The following is a 23,189-nucleotide window of genomic DNA, read 5'->3' on the forward strand; positions in this document are numbered from 1 at the left end:
CATGATTGTTCTGTAAATCCACAACTTCTCTAATAAAGGAAAAAAAGTTAAAAAAAAGAAAACACAGGGAAGAGGCATGGAACAGTACTAACACGCCAGCCCTTCCCAGCACAACAGCCCCGGCGGCTGCCTGGGACCTGCCTGCCTGTGATATGTGGCGTCATTATATCTCCCTTTATGAACCAAGAAGGCAGGGATTCTCTGCAGCCAACCTCAACAGGAAATGATCCTGGGAACCCTCCACATCTTTGATTCATGGAGGAAGGAGGGAGGAGAAAGGGAATGGTCCTCTCCCGAATGTCTGTGCTCTCTGGATGACAGGTATCACTGCTTAATCTGACAACTCAGAGACCAAGTCTGGGTGGATGCCATTTTTCAAGTTTATTACAGGGCTGCAACTTACAAGCCACCAAGTTGGACTCTCTGCTCTGGAAATTTAATGTGTGACAGCTGCATGCAGCCAGTGGTGTCCAGCATTTTAAAAAGGTCAATTAAGAAACGGATGATGGTGGCGCAGCTAATGACAGCCCAGAGGGGTGAGCAGGGCTGAGTAAACAGAAGGGCTGAGGCGTATATTACTGGGATTGAAGTGTCGAAGTGAAGCGTGGTGGAGAGGAAATCTATTGTCACAAGCCATAAAGCACATCTGAGTTTTGCAGCATAGGGCGGTCCAGCTGTTCCCCTCCCCAGGCAGCGCGGGAGCAGGCTGTGAATGGAGGGCTCGGCTGACAAAGAGAACACCTGCATCGGCCTGATCAATCTGCAGACAAAAACTGTTACCCTCCTGGCTATCAGTTCCTTTGCACTTTCTGCTCTCCCAACTGGGGAGCACAAGGCAGATGCTGGAGCGATGTTTAGAATGTGGGTCATATTGTAGAAATCCATATTTTAAGCATACCCTGAAGCTGTGCTCCACCCTCTGCTCATGCTCGTTTGGGTGGGCAGACGGCTGGCAGCCTGAGTGCCACCCCGAGCATGTGGTTTCCTTCAGACACATCCCTCCCTGGTTTCAGTGGACACACAAATGCAGGGTGCAGATCTGACCCTTTACAAAGCGATTGACAAAAGAGGCACATGAAGCCTCAGAAAGTCTATTTCAGCCTCTGACAGAATTGGCTCATGGTTGGGGGAGGCACAGTGTGGGGCTCTTTTTTTGGAAAATCAAACAGAGGGGTCTTAGACTAAGCGCATGGCTGCTAGGACAGGCTTTTTTGCCACATCTACCTGTCAAGCCAGCCATTCAATAGAGCAATGGGAATGCTACTTTATATGCAAAGCAGGTCCAGGGTTCCTAGAAATGTCTAATGATTCTCCAGTTCATTACGGATGCAGAATTAAAACATGTACTAAATACAATGGAAGTAAGAACACCAACCTTTTTGGTGTTTTTTTTTTTTCCTTTCTTTTCTTTTTCAAAGCTACTTTAGGAAGCTTCACAGGTCTTATGATACAAAAAGAGTATTGCAATCAGTGGGGTTTGTCTTTCACACACAATATATTTATTATTAGAAAATAGCTTCTATCAGCTGTCAGTACCAAACAAGTTGAAAAGGAGCGTGCTTCTCACCATAATTTTTTTTTTTCTCCGTAGTGGTATTTAAATAAACAGTTCTCCATGGGGAGAATTGCCACACCTTTCTTCTTTAAAAATGGAATAATTAAATGAAGTTTAGTAGAAAACATCCTTCAAATATGACTTGAACCTATTTCAAGTCAAACATCTGCAGTTGTTATGCTGTCTCTTTGAATAAGAGACATGAACGAGATGAGAAAGACCACTTGAGCCATCAAATTACCCCAAAGAATATACAATAAAAAACGAGAAACAAATAAACTAACCCAAACAAAACCCATCCAAATGAAGAAACTGATTTTTACATTGGCTTTTCAATTTTGATTATCATCTAAGTTTAATATATATATATATATATATATTCGAAATAGTAATAAAAAAAGGAAGAATTGCATCCTTAGCAGGACAGCCTTCCTTATATGTTTCAGAGGTGTTCAGAAAATTCCATACAGTATCTGCTAAATAAACATGTTTGGCAGCTTAGCAAATATCATATGATTGCAGCATCCATGATTTGAAGTAAAACAGCATTTGCTTTTCTTCTGGCAGAGTTCGTTGCTCGGGGCAATGTGCTAACATTACTCTGGATGTTCTTAGACCCTCAGGGTTAAGGAAGGGTTTGGGGTGGCTCAGTGCATGGCCCCAGTGCCAAAATTTCCAAACCCCAAACAACTAATCAGCCAACGAATCACCCGAACATCAGACAATTGTCTCCTTTGAGTTCCTCTTGGCTGAGTGGAGGCCCAGCAAGGACTGCTGGTTAGAAGGTATGTTGACTGACTTTGGAATAAGGAGAATCACCCTCTGATTGGTCCGACGCCATTCATTGTACAATCGACAGTGGTACCTAAATGACACCTGGGGTGGGAAAGGAAAAATAAGGGAAGGTTTCAGGTAAGCAGAAGTTGACAGTCAATCCAAGAAAGAAATAAGACATTTAAAACAGCTGGCAGCAGCATGGTTGGGCAAGAACCCAGGCAAAACTGCTCTAGAAAGCAGCAGTCCCGGGAGATTCATGCACCGACCAAAGGGCACCCACGTGCGTGTAGGGATAGGGATCACACGGGTAGCTTCCCTTTGTTCCTCCTCAAATTGGGTAAAATCAGGATATGAATAGGAAAATGAGGTTCTTTCGAAGTATGGATTTATTTTCAGCCTAGTAGTATTCAGTTGTAAAGAAGAAAGCTGGCCGGATGTAGCCAGGCAGAGTGCATAGCGCCAGCCCTTGCCCAGCCGAGTGAACTTGGGCTGAGTGCCTCTCTGGTCCCTGGCTCTTCTCTGTAAAATGAGCGGGATGCTAGGGCTTCACGTACACTCCTGCAGGTTATACACTGCACAACTCAGAGGACCCCATTCACCTGACTGACATGAAGGGTACCCTTTGTGTTGTGAAGCAGACAACCTGTGTGATTGTACTAGATGCCCTGATGAGTGATCTTTAATTGCCTCCAGCTCCAATCTGATTCCCGATAGGCTGGGTCAAGTTCGACTCCCATGGCACCCAGAGTACCTCGTGTCCACCTTGGCATGGCATTGAGTGCACTGCACATCACTTTACTTTTTTGTCTATTCCCCTACACCAGACGAATCTGGAGAGCAGGGCTCAGGTTGTATCATCTGTGCATGCCAAGCACTTATCACAGTGTCTGGGACTTAGTAGGTTGCTCAATAGAGTTTGCTGAGTGAGTGAGTAAATAAACACCCTTCCCTTACAGGTTGCAACACACTGCTTTAAACTTAAACCTCTCTTCTATAATACCTGACAGATGAGCAGCAAACCCTATGGTCAATTGTGACAACTATGCCCAAACAGTACTTGTAATTCATGTGCATATACTGGACTGAGAAACTTAAATCTGTGGTTTGCTTTGGAGAAGGTTAGCATAAAGCATTGACGGACCGCCCAGGAAATTAAAGAGCCTTTTGAACGTGTAGAAAACTGCCTTTAAAATGGGGGTAGGATCTAATTTGAGTGAATCCAGATGGCTACGTGAGTGCTAGGAAGGAAGTGTCCTTGAGTTCAGGATGACAAATTATCCAGGTTCTGAGCTGTTTAATCATCTGGAGGTAGGCAGGGTCTATCTAGTACAGGATCCACAGTGGCCAGAAAGTAGGCTGATCTGATGGTTTGAGCTCAGTGTTTCTGGAAGCAGAGGAGAGCACAGGTCTTAGACCAATGAAGTCTTGTTATTCTTCATAGCAGGATTATGAAATTCAAGGCCACTTGCTCAAATTTCTGAGGCTAGAAAGCAGATGCCACAGGCTGAGTGCCAGAGAGATTTGGGCATGAAAATAGAAGCTTTTAAACTCACACAGATGTGTTTTTCCAGAAAGCCCCTAGCATGCCAAAGTGGGTCCATTTTTTGTTTTGTTTTTGTTTTTTTTAAACTTGATTCTCTCATAACTGCTGCTGCTTGGTTCTGCCCATGAACGTAAGAGAGGCACACTGGAAAGTCTGCTGTTCAGGGCCAAGGGCAGCAAAGAGAACACAGACAAGTGCTTAATGAAGAGCTTTGGCAATACAAGAAGTCTGGAATCTGGAAACAGTACAGGAAGGCTGAGTTTCAAATTGAGAGTCCCTTCCTCCATGAGGTTAAAGAGCTGTGCACGCTCGGCAGCAGCAAGCAGAAAAGTGGCTCTGGGGAGAATGCAGGCAGCCACCTCCAACTACCCAGGAAGCAGGTCGTGGGCCAGGTACACTGGGCTTGAATCCTCTTCCTCCACTTAGTGACTGTGATTTGGGGGCAGTTATTTGCCATTTCCAAGCTGCAGTTTCCTCGTTTGTAAAACATGAATCATGAAATCTGCGATCATGCCTGCACAGCACCTTCCCTGGTGGCCTGCACATGTGTTAGTTCCTGGCATGCTATTCTTCATGTGTTTAATATGGAAAAGAAGGTGACAATTTTGTGAGCCCCCTTTTTAGAAACTGGAAAAAGAAAAGAGGTTGGGCTCTTTGCTCTAAGGCCTTGCTACTTGATTGTGGTCTGTGGCCCAGCAGCAGCTCTGCCTCACTTGGGAGATTGTTAGACTTCCAGAAATTGGGCCCCAGCCCAGACCTATGAACCAGTCTGTTTTTTAACAAGATCCCCAGGTGATTCACATGCACATTCAAGCTTGAGAAGCACAGCTTTAAGGAACTTAGGGAGTCAACAACCTAGCAAGTCCCCTGGTTCCTTGGCCAGGAAACCCAAAAATCAGCCCACTTGTTTAAGTAAACAAATGAGTTCTCATTATGTATTAATCTATTTTAAGTGCTGTTAACCACCCACAGTCTGCAGGCAAATTCAATCAATAAGAAGAAAGCATGATATGAGGATGATGCCTTATGAGGGAAAATACAGGAGGGTACCCTGATGCAGAAGGGACCACAGATTCGCAGTTGTCCTGGGTTAATGCCTGCATCTAGGTTAGCGCCTGTTCCCTTCTCTATGCCTCGAAAATCCCTCACCCCAACGAAACACAATAGGAAAAAAGGAAGTACAGTCATTAGTGACATGAGCAGCAAAGTTTCCAGGGCACCTTTCCCCTGAGCACTCAGCGTGGAAATGGCTGTGGCCTCAGCTTCCTGGATCCTCCAGACGCTTGTGCTCCCACACGGCAGGTTCCAGAAGGCAGAACTCCCTGTGGTGTGTGTGGCAGAGAGAAACTCCAAAGGCACTCTGAAGTGCTCAGCCTGAGTACTTGTCCCTCTCCACAGCACCCGGTGAGGCCCTCCAGGACCCGCTCCTCAGAGGAGCCAGGGCTTGGACTGACACCGTGTTTGTTTATCTAAGACACTTTCACAGCAGATCCCCCTAAGCCCGGCAGCTTGTTGACAATGGGTTTCTGCCGTAGGGCAGTTTCCAAGTACTGTCAGCTTCTGAATTACAGCCCTTGCCAGGGCTGTTCGGTATAGCATTTATCTGGGAAGGAGTTATTCTATATTCAGTAATCTATTGCACTAACTCTGCAGCATGTTTTTCACACCAGTCAAAGGGGAGAAGTGCCTTTCTTTCCCTCCTGCTACTTTGCATTTTATAGAGGGCTGAGGGAGGGTGGGGGCTGCGGGGAGCAGGGAAGCCACTGGAAGCAAACCAAGCTTTATTTTGTAGACTCCATTCTAGCATTATGCCAGGCACTTTGATAGATGTTCATAGATGTTATGCCACTTAATCCTCACATAACCCACTGACCCAGAGGTTATCATTTACTTCCTCCAGTTTTTGCGTGAGGGAGGATGATCCAAGAGATTAAGTACCCTATTTGAAGTTATACAGCTATTAGGATGCTATTATCTTGGGTTCAAACCCAGGTCTTGGATTCTAAATGCATGCACTTTTCACTATGCAGCACTGCCCCTTGGAAATATCTCTGCAATGAAGTATATTAACCCTCTCCTAAAAAAGGCCTAATCTAGGTACCTTTCCCACCCAAAACTTTCGTTCACCTGAGATGGACCATGTCTCTCTCTTTTTTCCTTTCTTCTCTCTCTATCTGCTGCTTCTCCTCCCTCGTACTTTTTTACTTTCTTGCTAGGTAAATGTTTGCTTTACAAAGCAGAGTTTTCAAAGGCCCTTGATTTGATTACGAAAGCAAAATATTGAGGTCTACACCTCCATCCATCCTTCATCCTAGAGACTCTCCTGAGAAAAAGATCAGAGAATAGTAAACCTCTAAACATAGCAAAAACTTACACTTAATTATTTGTCAAAGTACTTTCCTGGGTACTCTCTCACTTGAATCTCATAGCTCCAGGGGGAAGTTTGCAGGGACAGGTGTTACTGTCATCCCCACTTCACAGATGAGGATACTAAGGCTCAGATAAATGAAATGACTTCCCCAAGGTGGTATAGTTGACTGGAAGCTACAGAGGGCAAGTTTGGCTATTTAATTTATTTCTAAACCTCCTTCCATCCCAGTTACTTTTCAGCCTCTGGATCAGCTTAACTGCCTGATTCACAACGAACCAGGACACACTTTTGGAAGTGTGGACTTTTAAAGGAGGCACCGTAGTTTTGCCTGGGGCTTTATTAGCCTAGGAACATAATGTCTAAATTAACCAAAGGACTCAGATAAAGTTCCTCACTTACTTACCAAGGCTTAAATCATGCTCCTCTTATGGAGATGGAAATGGCCCTCCTTACTGTCTGAGCCCTAATCTGAGAGGAGGTACAGAGATGGAAGAGCCACAGGATGAATAAGAGGGAAATGAACAGGGGTTGTGGTCAGGGTAGTAGGAATTGTGGCTGATGGAACAGAGTTGGAGAGTCAGAGGAGGTAGGGGGAGAGTATGGGATCCAGAAGAAATTTCCGCATGCTGACACTGTGCTATGGGAATGGAACATTTCAGACAGGAAATACATATTGACTAACAATGGAACATGCTCAGATTATAAATGAGCAGGCACAGGAGAGAGTAATGCCAGGAAGCATGTGACCTGCTTTCTGAAAATATTCTGAAGGATGGTGACGTCCTTCCCTGCAGGTCCCAGGGGGAAGCATAAAGGGAGAGATCAAATGTTGCACTTTGTGGGTGCTGCCAACTGGTGCTCAGCTAACAGCTTTCTGCATGAAGTTGAAAGAATGAGAAAAAAGATGTTTAAAAATTACTTCTCATATACTGCAAGAACACTTATTGGGAAATGGTTTTCCTTTGGTGGTAGCTTCTCAGCTAGATAAATCAGTGTTTTTATGGGCAGCAGAGTCAATATCCCAACACACGGAATAATGATTAGGCAAAGTGCAGCTCCATGTCCAACAGAGACTTTAGGCTGTGTCAGGACATAAGAAAAAATAACCAGCAGGAAGGATTCATGATCTACACAAGGCAGTGACAGCAACGGTGGCCAAGTGCATCAGTCACAATAAACTACAATCCCAGCAAAAATCAGAAACATAAACAAAAGAAAGAAACCACCATGCCTCACCACAAATGGAATCCTAGATGACTAGAGGACAGAAATGTCTGGGTGTGTGTTTGACTGATGGGCTCGCAGAAGTTGGGGCTTTTCCTTTGTTTGGTCTGCTCTCCCTGTAGCAGTGCACATCCACGCACACACACACACACTCATGCACAGTAATAAATCGCACACTCCTACCAGCATTTGAAGGTCTCTCTTCAACTGGGCAGGTGAGATGTGCTACAAACAAGAGGGAAGGCTTGGGCCAGCTGTGGAGCTGCCAGCTCTCGCTGGCCTGAACCCCTGGGCCCTGGGCCATACTTACTAGTGTCCAAAAGAGGTAAATAGTGAAGAGTGCGACAGTGAGTGCAATCAGTCCAACGGCTTCGAGCCGACTGCTAAAGTGCAGGTGGTCCATGGCGCCCCGCAGGCAGAGCCAGCCCGAGATCGTGGCCAGGGGAGTTATAAACAAGAAGCACACCATGTCTCCAAACAGAGTCCGCTTCTCATGCTGGGGACCTGGGTTTCTGAGCCACTGCCAAGAAAGGGAGACAGAGAAAAGCAAGGGAAAACGTTAAATGCCAGGGTGGAGTGGAGACACACTACTGTGAAGTTGTCTTTGCCTTCAGAATCTGGAGAAAGGCACTTCTGATCTGTTCTGAGATCACAAGGAAGCATTAGGGCTTCATTCCCATGTCCCCATCGTGTGAATAATAGTGATTATGATAATAATAATGATAATTTACAGTGTACTTGCTGTAGATGGATGACTTTTTTGAGTATAGTTCAATGGCTATTATTTTTAATTACAAACACCCCTATGTGGAAGGTAGAGAGGATGTTACCCTAGATAACAGCTGAGGTACGAGAAGGTCTGCCATGTAGCCAAAGTCTTCCAGAGTCTTGACCCTGGGGATATGTGCAGGAAAGGGTTAACTCAGCAGGCCTGGGTTGCTCAAACCCTGCACATTCCCAAGGAAGGCCTATCTTCAGGACTGGCCCTTGTATGGCCCCTGCAAGATCAGCTCTGGGCCCTTAGAATATTCTGCCTGATAAGAGTGTTTTTGTATGCCTAAGGCCTTGGGCCAGGCCAAATGGTAGCAGCCTGACAGACAGCTTTAAGTTAACAATGTGATCTATGGTCAATAGTTGGTTTTGCTCTGGGAATCTGGTGTATGAGAAGCTGAGATCAGTTTCACAGGTGCTGCATGTCTACGTGACTGGCCTCCAATAAAATCCCTGAACACCAAAGCTCAGGGGAGCTTCTTTGATTCACAGCACTTTGCATATGTTGTCACACATTGTTTCTCAGTGAAATAAATGCATCCGTATGACTGAACCTCCTCACTCAGGACCATCATGGACATCTCAATTGTGCCACCATCTTGACTGAATCAATCCCAAACAGGATGAGGAAAACTCCAAGTGTGCTGAAAGAGTTGAGATGAGAATTCCTCTAGTAAGAGAAACAGGGTAGTTGTCCTTTCATGTGCAAAGTTGCTGAACACCTGCTGAACTGTTTTCCATGATCAACTCTAGGAAAATGCTTATATATTGGTACCAATAGATGGTGGTTATGAGGCATGGTGGTTTTTCTTCATATTAGCATTGAAACATGTCCCCAAGTAATTTGATATTCCCATTTCACTGTCTCATGGAGTGACAACAGAAGCCAAGAAATCCAGAGAAGGAGAGAGGTCAAACACAGATGATGGGGTGGGGTGGGGAGAGACACATGGTAGCTCTCTTTTCATCTTGTCCCCACAACCAGCAAACAGGGGCCTGGTGTTGTCCGCCTGTGAAGCATGCCCAGCAGTGCTGTGGGCTGACTCTCCAAACAGGAACACTGAGGCTGCTGAGGAGACACCCCAAGTGGCCAGGGTGACAACTCCATAAAACCGTTGTCAGAAGGGAAAGGACTGTGACAGGGAAGCCGAGAGTGGGTGGGGCTGACTGGAGAGGGGAGGGAAAGCTATGCTCAAGGAAGAAGGAAGAAACAGGAAGAGCTACAAAGAGGGCAAGCAAGTTGAGGATCGAGCAGTGTAAGGGTTAGCAAAAGCCTTGAGCAGTGAGCAGAAGAGGCAGGAGGTAAAGGTAAGGAAGAAAGTTTTCTAGGAGTTGCCCTTTCTTGAATGTTTGTATTAGGCAAACATTCAATGACTTCTAATCTCCAACATACCACTTTCCATGTATAACCCACCTTAGAAATGGCATGAGATTCTGAAAGAAGTCTACCTCAGCTCAAAAATGGACATGAATAATGTTAAAAAACAGATAATGGGAAGTTGAATTGTCTGCAAATATAAATACAGCATTATAAATCTTTAATATAAATGCCAAAATGATAAAGTGCAAATGATATTAACCCTGCCATGTGTTGTCATATCATCTGTGATATCTCAGCAGCTTTAAAGAAACTCAAAGAGCTCTTATTAATTAATGTTTTCTTGCCTAAATACTGTGACTATTGTTATGAAGTAGAGAGCAGAAATCAGGCATTATTATCCCAATTTTACAGGAGCTCAGGTTATTCAGAGGTTGAACCGAGAAGAGCATCCAGATCTCTCTACTCTTATTCAGATGCGTAATCAGTGAAATATTTGAAAACTAAAATTGCAAGACATTCAGAAATCCAGACTCTTGAACATGGGTGCCCAAACTGTAGCTATGCAACTTCCCTCACAGTTTAGGCTTTCCCTAGAAGCAGATGTGGAAGCCCGGCATACTCTTCTCTGTACCCTCATCTGATTCTCTTATATAAAACGTCCTCAATAAATATGCTGCAGAGGTGCACAGGCACGCTGACCTCAGCTGACCTCAGTGCTGGAGATTTCCATTAACTTCTTTTGCCTGGGAATTCCGGATACGTCCTATTAAAAATGACTTAGCACTTCACTTATCTATGTGGTCCTTGACTTTACCCAATGAAATGATTCAGGTTTGGAAGCGGTCATTATGAATCACTACTTGTCTGATGTAAAATAAATGTTGAGGCAAACTAGATATTACCATTGCTTGCTTCCAGTTTCCTGTTTTCTAACTGTTCTTTGATCTTTGGAAATTTTCCAAGTCATTCTATGTACCCATGATCACCAAATACCTGGACTCTGCACCTTATTAACACTATTTGTATTATTATTATTATTTTTGTGGTTTAGCAGCTGCTTGTTGGTTGTATTCAGGTGTGGGGTACTTTAAATAGGCACTTTCATGTTAAAACCTGTGGCTACCTCAGAACCACAGGTGTTGTGCATCTCTTACAGAAATGCAGGCCCTGTGAGCGAGAACAATAGTAATAATCTGTAATTAAGAAAAAAATCACCCTGCACTGTGGTAAGAACCACTGTTGAAGTTTCCAAACACACTGAACAAGGATGTCTAGACAAGCAGGGTTTATAACAGAGAAAGTTTGAGTATAGCCTAAATTTCCAGTGATAAGGAACTGGGTACATAAAATTACTTAAAAAAGAATACCATGTAGTCATTTCAAATAATATATATCTATATTCACTGATATGATATATTTCCTAAGAGAAGAAGAATTCTACTGGGCCGAATGTATAGTATCCTGTATTTGTAATGATATATATTTGTATATTTACACAGATAGAGACCAGAAGGATACCCAGCACAATAGTGGCTATTCTTGGTGGTGGAATTATGAATGGTCTTTAATTTTTTTCTTTTTGTATGTAACTTCTTGTTTTTCTAAATGAACATGGCTGACTGTGTAAAAAAATCATGTATATATTGTGTACAAATATGTACAGAGACAGAGAGAGGCACACACATGTGCACACACACACGGAGCGAGAGACAGGGAGAGACAGGGAGAGCCGGGGAGTCAGGAGGCCGCTGAGTATACAGGAAACTACCATCACTGAGTCGTTTCACTCAGTGAAAAAAACCGTCTCTGAGCATCTGCTGTGGATGGGGTAGGCTCAGTGCTAGAAGCCTGGGATTTATTGGGCAATGTCTCTTTGAATCCTCACCACAACACCATGAAGTAGATGGTACTGTTATCCCCCTTTTACAGATGTAAAATTTTTACAGATGTGGACATTTGGGAGCAGAAAGCTTAGTAATTTACCTAAAGGTAGATGGCAAGTTGGTGTTGGAGATTGCTTTCTATATTTACATTTTCTTTCTGCACCAAATGGCGCTTTTATGTGTGTGTGAGGGGGTGTTAGATTTTTGCAAAGTTTCAGCTAAGTGGGACACAGTAGTCTTGCTGTTTTATTGGATAATACGGGTGGCTGAATGCTTGGTTGGCTGGCTACGATCTTATCACGGTAATTTTATAAAACAATGCTAGGCTGCTGTTCTTTGTTCTATTTTAATTCTTTTACTAAATCACAGTGAAGACCAATTTCTGGGTGTTTAATCTCAGCTTCATCATCATGCATTTTGGCCTCCCTCATTCATAATAGACAAAAGGTCGATCTCAATTATTGTTCAATTACACTGCTGGCTCTCTTACACATCTTCTTTCTCATCAGTTACATTTCTAATACACTGGGAATTAAGCCTATTCTGTAGAAGTATCTTCGTCTCCTAAATGCTCAATAAGTGTGCAGGCAGAGGCAGAAGGCAGACTTGTTTGTGTGTCCATCTTCTCATCTACCTTGAGGTTGGGCTCTCAACTTTATCTCATGGTGCCTGCCACACAGAAGGTACTTAATGAATGTTGAATGAGCAATCATAGCTTGTGTCTACCCAGCCCTTAATATATACCAGGCACAATCTTATGTGCTCACTTGAAATAACTCATTTACTCCTCTGTAGTCTTTGAGAGAGGTACCATTGGCACCAACATTTTATAAATAGAGAAACTGAGGCAGAGAGAAGTTAAGCAACTTGTAGAAGGTTGGATTTGTTCCATGCAGTCTATCTTCAAAGACTATGTCCCCATAACTAGACTATATTATTTTTAGGTTTATTTTTTTATTTTTTTTTTTAAAGAGGGGTAGTAGATGGAGGGGGAGAAGGAGGATCTCATCTGAATTGTTCTAATCAGGATGTAAAGGGAATATTTCCTTATCATGGTTCCCCTCTTGTGAGATGCCGATTAAACTATCCTGCCACTTCTGGACAGCTTCTGCAGCTAAAATACCATTCATGACAAGCCTTTAGTTTAACCTTAGTCTTCAGCTTATACTTGGTGGTTAACCCTGAAGGTCTAGAAAGAGATTAAACGAGAGGAAGGGGTTGCAACAGACGAGATGGAATTTAACAAAGGATTATGAATACTGAATCTCTATATAATTTTCTTTTCTTAATTGCTAGGGTATTAGAACAGCTAGAAGGAAAGAATTGAAATGATGAAACTGCAACCCATAGTATCTTTGAAATTTGTTCTATAGCTACTTGTTAAATTGTAATTTGAAAGTTATCACCTTTTTGTATATATGTTATATTTCACAATAAGGAAATAATTGAAACTATGGCACTGTAATTCATAACAGTTTTGGAAATTTCCTATATAACTATGTATTAAATCATACTTTGAAAGATATTACCTTTTTGCATATATGTTATATTTAACAATAAGGAAATGACTGAAACTGTGGAACTATAACCCATAACATTCTTTGAAACTTGCTAACTACTTGTTAAATTGTACTTGGAAAGTTATCACTTCTATGTATATATGTTATATTCTACAATTAAAAAATATGAAAAAAAAAACACACCAAGATTAATGATTGAGAATACTAACTTGTATGACATCTTCCAGCTTTCAGGCCCACCCACATGGAGCCAGAGGATCTGTGGGCAGCCCAGGGCACCCTTCCTGCCTTTTATTTTCTGGCTTCATCAAAAACATGAAGCAGACAGAGACTATACTTGTTGAAAGTCCTGGCAGTGAGCTGCCTATTTTTTTGTTGAGATCTCATTCCAATCACTAACTTGTCCCAAACCTTGACATTGATGTACCTCTGGAAATACATACAACAAGCAAACAAAACAAAACCCCCCAACCTAATCAGCACTGCAGGGCCTGAGAGAGCAGAGGGAATTAAACCAGCCTTCTATCAGCCAGTGACACGGCATTATTCACTGGCTGTAAATTTACATTCAAGGTGAGTCAGGCACTAGCGGTTATTTTCAAGGTGGGTTAACTGTGGTTTGGATCTAATTATAATGTCAGTATATTAAATCCCTAACTGGTGGGTGGAGATAAAGGGGAAGCAGTGCTATAGGACATTAGATTTTGCCTCCCAGGCTCTGAATTAATCTGTTTAAATCCCCAATGTAGACAGGACATCTTACAGGTTAGTTTGTACTAGACTACACTCTGGTGGCTAATAGCACTGATCGATTACAACTTTCCCCATGAATCTCCTGAAACAGAAATCATCATGAGAATGAAATAAACTGCTAAAAGTGAAACCATAACAGATTTATGGAGCTGGGAAGGAGCGGAAGCTGGGGGGCAGGGACAGTCTTACAGTATTTTCTTACTTGAGTTTATCTGCCTGAGCGTGTCTGGTTTATCTGTCATTTGGTAGCATTATTGACCAAATGCTTGCCTTTCTTGGGATAGCTTATTCTAGAAGCCCAACATACCCTACAATAAGCTGTCTCGCTTGCCTAGGGAGCTGGAATTTGAAACGGGCAGTGCGATGATTAAAAGATATGTGACAGGTACTTTTTATGATTTAAAACTGAAGATGAAACCTGGAAACCATGCATTACAGTTAACTTGAAACAAAGCAGAGAACAAATACAAATAAAACGCTACCAGTGTTTTAAATCTCTATACTCCACAGCAGGTCAATGAATGCCACGTCAGCTGAAGTCACACAGAAAGCAATTCTGACTCCAGGGGACCTAAGGAGACGACTGTCCCAGATATCTATCAAACGAGGTTTGAAATCATGCACCTCAAATGAGAACCTTACAGAAGATTAGCACATGCCCCTAAAATGTCAATTTCTAGCCTTGGTCTCTCTCCAAAACTCCAGACCTACAAATGCAACAGCCTGCTCATCATCTCCACTTAGATGACCAATTGACTTGAGAGAAAACTCAAACTTAATCTGTCCAAAGCTGAACTCTTGATTTAGCACCCACCTCACAACCCTTTTTCTCTCCAAATCTTTTCCATATCAGTAACGACAATACCATCCACCCAGTCGTTCAGGCATCCTGATTCTTTTCTGTGTCTTATTCCACACATTTAGCCCTTCAGTAAATCCTACTGGCTCAACTCAACATGCATCTGAAATCTGGCTGCTTCTCTCCAGCCCTATTGCCACCATCCTAGTCCAGGCCACCATAATCTCCAACTGGCACTCTACAGTCCTGTTCCAAGACAACAGCTGGAGTGAACTTCTAAGAATGCAAATCGGATCATGTTACTCCTTTGCTTAAAACCCTCTAATGTGCTTAGAAGAAAAATCCCACCTCTTTGCTTGGGTCAACAAGACCTGATCTCATCTCTGCCTACCTTTCTAACCATATCTACTACTCCTCCCTCTTCATTTTCAACTTTTATATGTGTCTATTATAATAGAGGGAACGTGCTTTGCCCACATCCTTTCATGGCTGACTCCTTCTCATCATTTAGGTCTTAGCTCAAATGGCACCTACTCATTGAACACTCCCTCCACCTGCAAACAATATCCAGCTGAAAGATGCTATCAGTATCTATCTATCTGTTTATCATCTATCTATTCTTTTTCTTTATTAGAAAAGTTGTGCATTTATGGAACAATAATGCATAAAACATAGGGTTCCCATATAACACCCTATTAACACCTTGCTTTCGTGTGGAACATTAGTTACAATTGATAAAAGCACATTTTTATAACTGTACTATTAACTATAGTCTGTGGTTTAACTCAGGGTTCACTGTTTGTGTAGCATAGTTCCAAGGATTTTATTTTAAAATTTTACTCTGTTACCATATATACACTTAACATTTCCCCTTTTAACCACATTCAGATATATATTTCAGTGCTGTGAATTACATTCACAATGTTGTGCTACCATGACTACCATACATTTCTAAAACTTTACAATCAACCCCAGTAGAAATTCTGTACAAATTAAGCATTAACTCTCCATTCCCTAACCCCTACCCAGCTCCTGGTAATCTATATTTTAGATTCTAACTCTATGAGTTTGCTTATTCTAATTATTTCATATCAGTGAGATCATACAATATTTTTCCTTTTGTGTCTGGCTTATTTCACTCAACCTAATGTCTTCAAGGTTCATCCATATTGTTTCATGAACCAGAAAGTCATTCCTTGTTATGGCTGAATAATATTCTGTTACATATATATAGCACATTTTGTTTATCCATTCATTGGTTGATGGACACTTGGGTTGCATCCATCTTTTGGCACTTGTGAATAATGTCATTACGAACATTGGTGTGCACATATTTACTTTCTCATTTTTTGTTCCCCATTTCAGTTAAAGCTCAACAACAGCAGAGACTTTGTTTTTTGTTTTTTGTTTTTTTTTAATCATCATTTTATTGAGATATATTCACATACCACGCAGTCATACAAAACAAATTGTACTTTCGATTGTTTACAGTACCATTACATAGTTGTACATTCATCACCTAAATCAATCCCTGACACCTTCATTAGCCCACACACAAAAATAACAAGAATAATAATTAGAGTGAAAAAGAGCAATTGAAGTAAAAAAGAACACTGGGTACCTTTCTCTGTTTGTTTCCTTCCCCTACTTTTCTACACATCCATCCATAAACTAGACAAAGTGGAGTTTGGTCCTTATGGCATTCCCAATCCCATTGTCACCCCTCATAAGCTACATTTTTATGCAACTGTCTTCGAGATTCATGGGTTCTGGGTTGTAGTTTAATAGTTTCAGGTATCCACCACCAGCTACCCCAATTCTTTAGAACCTAAAAAGGGTTGTCTAAAGTGTGCGTAAGAGTGCCCACCAGAGTGATCTCTCGGCTCGTTTTGGAATCTCTCTGCCACTGAAACTTATTTCATTTCCTTTCACATCCCCCTTTTGGTCAAGAAGATGTTCTCCATCCCACGATGCCGGGTCTACATTCCTCTCCGGGAGTCATATTCCACGTTGCCAGGGAGATTCACTCCCCTGGGTGTCTGGTCCCACGTAGGGGGGAGGGCAGTGATTTCACCTTTCAAGTTGGCTTAGCCAGAGAGAGAGGGCCACATCTGAGCAACAAAGAGGCATTCAGGAGGAGACTCTTAGGCACAAATATAGGGAGGCCTAGCCTCTCCCCTGCAGCAACCGTCTTCCCAAGGGTAAAACCCATGGTAGAGGGCTCAACCCATCAAACCACCAGTCCCCCATGTCCGCGGTCCCGCCAGCAACCATGGAGGTGGGGTAGGCGAACACCCCCGCATTCTCCACAGGCTCCTCAAGGGGGAGACTTTGTTTTGTTTGTTTCTGTATGCCCTGATCCAAGAATAGTGTTGGAACATAGTAGATGCTTAATGAAAAAGAATGAACATCTGAAATGTCACTAGCCTTGATCAGAAATCAACTTAGAATATTAGTCAGACCAATTAAATTGATTGGTTAAGGAGAAACTTTGTTGGCATGTAAACATCAAGTTGTCACTGTCAAGTTCACTGCTACTAGTCTTCTAGACTAGAAACAGCAATTCTTATATATGGCTTGTTTCAGGCTTCCAAGAGAAATACTTTATCTGCACATTGCTTTGTTGCTACAATGTGAAAGGTGAAAAACCTGTAATTTCTATTTCAGCTTTTTCCCTAAGATACAAGTAACTATGGAAAACCATCTATTCTTCCATTGGTCATGAAACAGCAAAAGAAAGCCAGTCAATTATTCAAGGTCCTTTGTATTGTTTTAGTCAAAAGTACTATTTTATTCTAGAAGAAAACTATGTTGAAATATGTGAGAAATAGAAAATACCAACTGTCCATTTAAAAATTATATAACTCTAGTTAAATAAAAAATATGAACTGAATGTGTATTATGTGTTAGATATTTTTACTGAATTTAATAACATTGGGTGGTATTATTATTTCAATTTTTGGGTCAGGATATTCAGGCTCAGTGAAGTTAATTACCTGCTCAAGGTTACGTGGTGGAGGAGCTGGTATTTGAAACCTCCAGTCTAATGCTCTGTCTACGCTTTCCTTCAGCTTGCTTTTGTACTACGTAAACTACATAAAATCTTGATCCTAATTTCTGTTCATTTAACAGTGGATAAATTTGGAAAAGAAGCACTCCTCTTCAGGGGATAAAACATTGGCATGGAGGCAGGAGAATGAACACTGCTTCCAGTTGTCCCCCATTCCCAACCCGGGGTCCCTGGAAATGATGTGTGACCTTTATTAAGTTCTTTCACCTCTCTGGGGTAGTCGAAGTAGGAGTCTCCCTCAAAGGAGTGAGGAAGGTGCAGCTTTGAAGGGTGGTGAAGGATCCACTCTAGTTGTTAGAGTGATGCTACAGAACTCTTGAAGTTCACACTTCCTTTCAAAACACCAGGTTCAACTACAGAGTGTATGTATCATCCTTCAGCCCAACTCTCTTCTGAGTTCCAGGCTCGTGTATTGGTATCTCTCCATTTGTGTAATAAACATCTCAAACTTTACAAGGTTCACAAAGGGCACTGGATTCCACCCTCCACCATCCTGACTCTCCCACAGACCGATTTCCTCTCGCAGGCTGCCCCATACCAGCACGTGGCAACACCGACACCCGGCTGCTCTCGTGAACAATCTCAGTAGCATCGTTATTTATGCTTTTCCTCATCCTCCTTCCTCTACATCCAATCTATCAGCAAGTCCTGTCAGTTTTTCCAGAATACATCTTCACTATGCTCACATCTCTCTACTTCTAGAGAGCCATCTCGTCTTTCACAGAAACCACTGTAACAGCCTCCTAACTCTTCACTGCTTCCATTCCTGAGATCTCATAATCCAGTTTCTGAAGAGCAGCCAGATAACATCAGCTCTGATTAACATTTCCCAGTGGCTCCCAGCACACTTAGTCTAATGTCTTCCAATGGCCTATGAAGCCTTGCATGATTTAGCCCAAGTGTCTGTATCCTGGGATTTACAGACCCCAAGGGCTCTGTAGAAAGCATTCACAGGATCTGTGAATTTGGATGGGAACAATTTTCATAACCTCAAGTTGAAATTTAGCATTTCCTTGAGTTACGTAGAAAATCTCAGTGGTATTGGCGGTACCTGTTACATTGTTGCCAGTAGAAATCACAGATGTTTTTACAGCACATTACAGCTGTTGGTGATACCTTGCAATACTGCTACCTCAAAGTTAGTTATTAGATCTGCCATAAAATCTTGTCATTTAATGTGTTAATAAAGAAGCACTTACATTTTATGTCACAACTTTGTCTTTTAAATATTTTGATAACTATATTTTAAGGTAATTGGTTTCCTTTGCATTTCTATGCATTTTATTTTATGCAGTTAAAAATATGACTCTGAAAAGTGATCCAGACTAAAAAGGCAGTCCACGGACCTCAAATCTACGCCCTCTGGTCTCTCATACAATGTGCCTCTGCAGTGCTTCTTCCTGTATCAAAAATACCAAACTGACAAACTCCTGCCTCAGGACCTGTGAAGCAGCTGTTTCCTGTTCCTGGAACTTTTCTCTCTGCAGCTGGTTCCTTCTCATCAGTCGTATCTCTGCTCGATTGTTACCTCTTCAGAGAAGCCTTCCCAAACCACAGCACAGACCCTCACCATTCTACACCACAACAACCTGTTTTATTTCCTTTATAATTTTTATCACTATCAGAAATAATCTTGTTTATTTATGTTTATTCTGTACTTTCTCCCATAGAAGGTAAGCTCTAGTAGTATAAAAAATTCTTCTACACCCCTATTCACAGCTATATTCTCATTTCCTAAAACATTTAATTTATGCTTGATAAACATTAACTGAAGAAATATGTAAATTCTTCTAAACCAGAGGCATGTTTCAGATAGAAGTCAGATGCATTGAACAGAAATATATACATGCTACATATGCACATCTGGACTCTTCTAATCTAATACAGTGAAAGTAATTTTTGCCCCAGATACATGCTTAGTAGTTACTCTGGCATTCTCAACTGTGATTTGACTGATGTATAAGTCATATTCAAGGACACCCTGGAGATTTAAGTCCCTGGAGGACTTAGACCAATAAGTCAATTAATGGGCTATAATGCTCTATAAATACCGTATTTGTGTCTATGACATAATTTGGCTCTGGCATTATTTAAGCAAATGCTACACACACTCACACCAATAGTTTGAAATTTTCCAAAGATTAGATTAGCAGTACAGCAGGATAAGATGGCAAAATAATTTTACATAGTCACTTACAACTTCAGATGTAAGTGGGAATCAATTATCTGTAATTATTTTGGATCATTAGTAGAAGTGATCACAGCCAAATGGAGATAGTTTATCTGAAATACGAGAAGATACTGCAGAATTATGTAGCCTGTGTGATCAATGTAAAGCCAGAAACATAAAGAGAGGATGCAGAGCCAAAAAACAGAACTTTCCAGAAGAAACTGATAGATAAAATGAACAGTGCCAAAAATAGAAATTATTTACTTTGGGAGACAATGGAGTCACACCACAGTCTTTTATAAATAGGATACAAACAGCAGCTCCCATTCCCTGATCTCTGCTTCATTTTGACTCTTACTGAGCACCCTCCTGGCTTTCCACAGAAGTCCCCAGACTGTCAGGTCACCAGTGTTTCATGCCCACTCTGTTGATCTGCTCTCTGTTGACTCTGTTGCATGTTTCTGAACATACAAATAATTACTTCCTGTAGAAGTATAAGATCATGGGATAAAAGGTACCCGGACAGTGTACCAAGCAAGAACCCTAAGCCCTGGGAATACCGGACAAAAAGAAGAAGAACATGATGAATAAAACCAATAAGGACAACAAATCTCCACTTGGATAACTGGGATTTTCAAAGGAATATACATAGAGGAATCAGATTCAAAATGGGACCACACTTAAAAATATGTGGCCTTCAAGCATAGTGAGAATGCATGAAAACTATCTTAGCTGAGGATGGTGGAGGGATTTTAATGAAATACAATGTACTTGTAAAATAGAGGATAAAAGAGACATACTGGGATAAGTATGACAAAAGTAAGAATAGGAACACTTTGAGAAAGAGGAAAACTTCTGCTAGATGGAAGAGCCATGAGAATAGAGGAACTTTTAGATTCACGATTCCTATAGCCCAGTGTTTTGCTGCCCCAAAGGGCCCCAAATATTTACGGGAACTTGGCTGACTTTCCTGTCATTAGGGACATCCTAGCAACTAAAGGATTTGGAACTCTGAAGGCTATGCTTGAAGAAATGGCCTAAGTTCATGAGCCACAGTGTGCAGCTTACCTCCTTATTTTTGTTTGAAACTCTCTGCTCTCAAATTTCAAAGGGAGCCCACTGTCACTCAAGTAATTCGGAACATGCTATGCATTGTAGGTTACATTGTCTGGTGTTCATGATTTTCAAGATTTCAGACATGCCGCTCCTTAGCCTCCTCACTTCTAGATTAGTTTCCCACATCCAGCTTGGGCCTTCCCAGCCATCTGCTCCCCTGGACTTTTTGGATATCCTGCATTAGGTGTGTTGCCCAGAATATCAATAGACCAGGTGAAGGATATGCCCAGTGTTACATGAGGGGAGGGTAATAGTTTCCATTTTGCAGGTGCTGCTTTTCTTGATAATGTTCAATGTTTGCAGACCACTTTGCTGCACATCTCATTAAGCTGTCTTCAGGGAATATATTCCTAAGGGGTAATGGGCAACAGCCCACAACTTGGGTCATGACTTCAGGGACTGGCATTTACAGAAGGGCAAGTGGGAGACCAGCTGGATGAACACAGTTGCTGTCTGTGGGAAAGCTCTTCTCCAACTGGGAGACCCACACACATTTTTAGCTTGAGTGATCCCGAGACATGTGCTCCTCAGGTGTCCCCATGATAGAACCACGCCAACCATGGATGAACCCAAGTTAATAACTAGCCCAGTCCCTATATGTGGGTGTAACTGAATCACCCATTTCTCCCTTTAAGACCAGCAAATCAAATCCACTGTCAAAGCACTCTCCAAAGCATAATGCCATGTTCTCATGCAGGGGGAGTTTGCTGGTGGAAACATCAGTGAAGTGTTGAGATGCTTCCCATACTTTTCACTCTTGAGATATTTTAAGGGTGCAAGAGAAATGTTTGGAAAATCTGTGTTTCCTTGCAATTTATGTACTTATTGCTCTAGATCGGGGTCCTTAACCTAGGATTCAGGCATTCAGAAAACTATATGAAACTGTGTTTGAACACTTGGGTGCCTATGAATTTCAGGGGAGAGGGTTCAAGCTTTTATCAGATTTTCAAAAGTATCTGAGACTCAAGAAAGGGTAAAAGAAGTACATACAATTTTAGAGCATTTCCCTAAACTGTTTTAAGACATTCCCTGGTCTAGACCAACTTTCTGAGGTTTGAAGAATTTAAGAATTTGGGCATTAGGATTTGATTGCTATCTGAGAATCCATCATTTCTCCTTGGACCCCAGCCAAAAAATTAAAAATAACTAAAAAAAACCTAGGGCACAAAATGTGCGATTAAAAAATTTAATTGCATATTTTCAGATGATTCAGAGCAATAGAATAAAAACAGCAATCAACTTAAATTAATGGGTTTAAAGGAAGAAGAGGACTCTTACTGAGTGAAGATGGCACACATTCAGATAATATTAAAAAAAAGAATGTACAATGACTTCCATAAAATAGTAACAAAATGAAGAGGCCTTCATTGCATAAACTATGATAGGAAAAAGGCAAAAGTTTAAGAGGGAAAAAAACTATTAATCTTTCTATGCTGGTTTCCTCACCATGGAGATCGTTATACTACAAACAGTAGAGGATTAAAGTGTCTAGAACATTGGCTCAGCGTAAGGGCCCAATAAATAACATCTATCAGTGGTACTAGCATATTAAGGTAAACAGGCTGATGACAAGGAGTCAGAAATAAATATAATTATAGCAAGGAAGGGTAAGATACATTTTGTATAAAATCTTAGACTGGACCTTGAGAAAATTATGCTAAATGAAGGAAGCCAGTCACAAAGAACTCTATGTTATACGATTATATTTATATGAAATGTCCAGAACAGGCAAATCTACAAGGACAGAAAGTAGATTAGTGGTTGCCTAAGACTTGGGGGATTGGGAATTGGGGAGGGAGAGCTAAGGTTTCTTTATGTGTGAGATTTCTTTTTGGGGTGATTAAAATGTTCTAAAATTGATTATGGTGATAGTTACACAGTTCTGTGAATATATTAAAAGTCTTTGAATTGTACACTTTAAATGGGTGAATTAATATGTGTGTGGTATTTGTATTGTATCCTGATAAATCTGCTAAAAAATTCTCTTGTTAAAATAAGATTTTGAAGAGTACTGTAGATTTCCATATACAATCCCTCCATCTTGTTTAAATTCCTGTTTGTAGATGTCTCCTTTTGCTTTGCCACATACTCATTTAGATGGGGTTATTTTTCAGATATACATCTATCAGGTATGTCCTACGGACAGCTGCAAATGCATGTCTTTTGATGAATGGATGGCTTCTTGATTTCAAAATTAAAGTCCTTGATTTTAAGCAGATAAGCCAGTATTTAGAAAAACAATAGAGCCATTTTATCACTTCCACTGCGCCCCCAGCCCTTTTCCCCCATCATCCTCCAGCTATAATGTAAAGAGCA

The 23,189-nt window shown here is 41.5% G+C and overlaps 1 protein-coding gene across 3 annotated transcripts in view; it reads right to left on the reverse strand.

Annotated features, from left to right (window-relative positions):
* Nucleotides 1-224: 224 nt before the first annotated feature.
* MARCHF3 (membrane associated ring-CH-type finger 3) overlaps nt 225-23,189 on the reverse strand; it is a 155,339-nt gene continuing 132,374 nt past the window's right edge. For 2 of the 3 annotated variants that reach the window (XM_037802094.1, XM_037802093.1), the window contains exons 4-5: nt 7,781-7,990; nt 225-2,431 (exon numbers count right to left, since the gene is read on the reverse strand). In XM_037802094.1, coding sequence (XP_037658022.1) covers nt 2,273-2,431; nt 7,781-7,990 — 369 coding nt within the window. In that variant the 3' untranslated portion in view covers nt 225-2,272. The remainder of the gene's footprint in view (nt 2,432-7,780; nt 7,991-23,189) is intronic. The other variant, XM_037802092.1, reaches the window with a different exon arrangement.

Source organism: Choloepus didactylus, chromosome 13 (assembly GCF_015220235.1).
Source record: "Choloepus didactylus isolate mChoDid1 chromosome 13, mChoDid1.pri, whole genome shotgun sequence".
Classification (NCBI taxonomy): domain Eukaryota; kingdom Metazoa; phylum Chordata; class Mammalia; order Pilosa; family Megalonychidae; genus Choloepus; species Choloepus didactylus.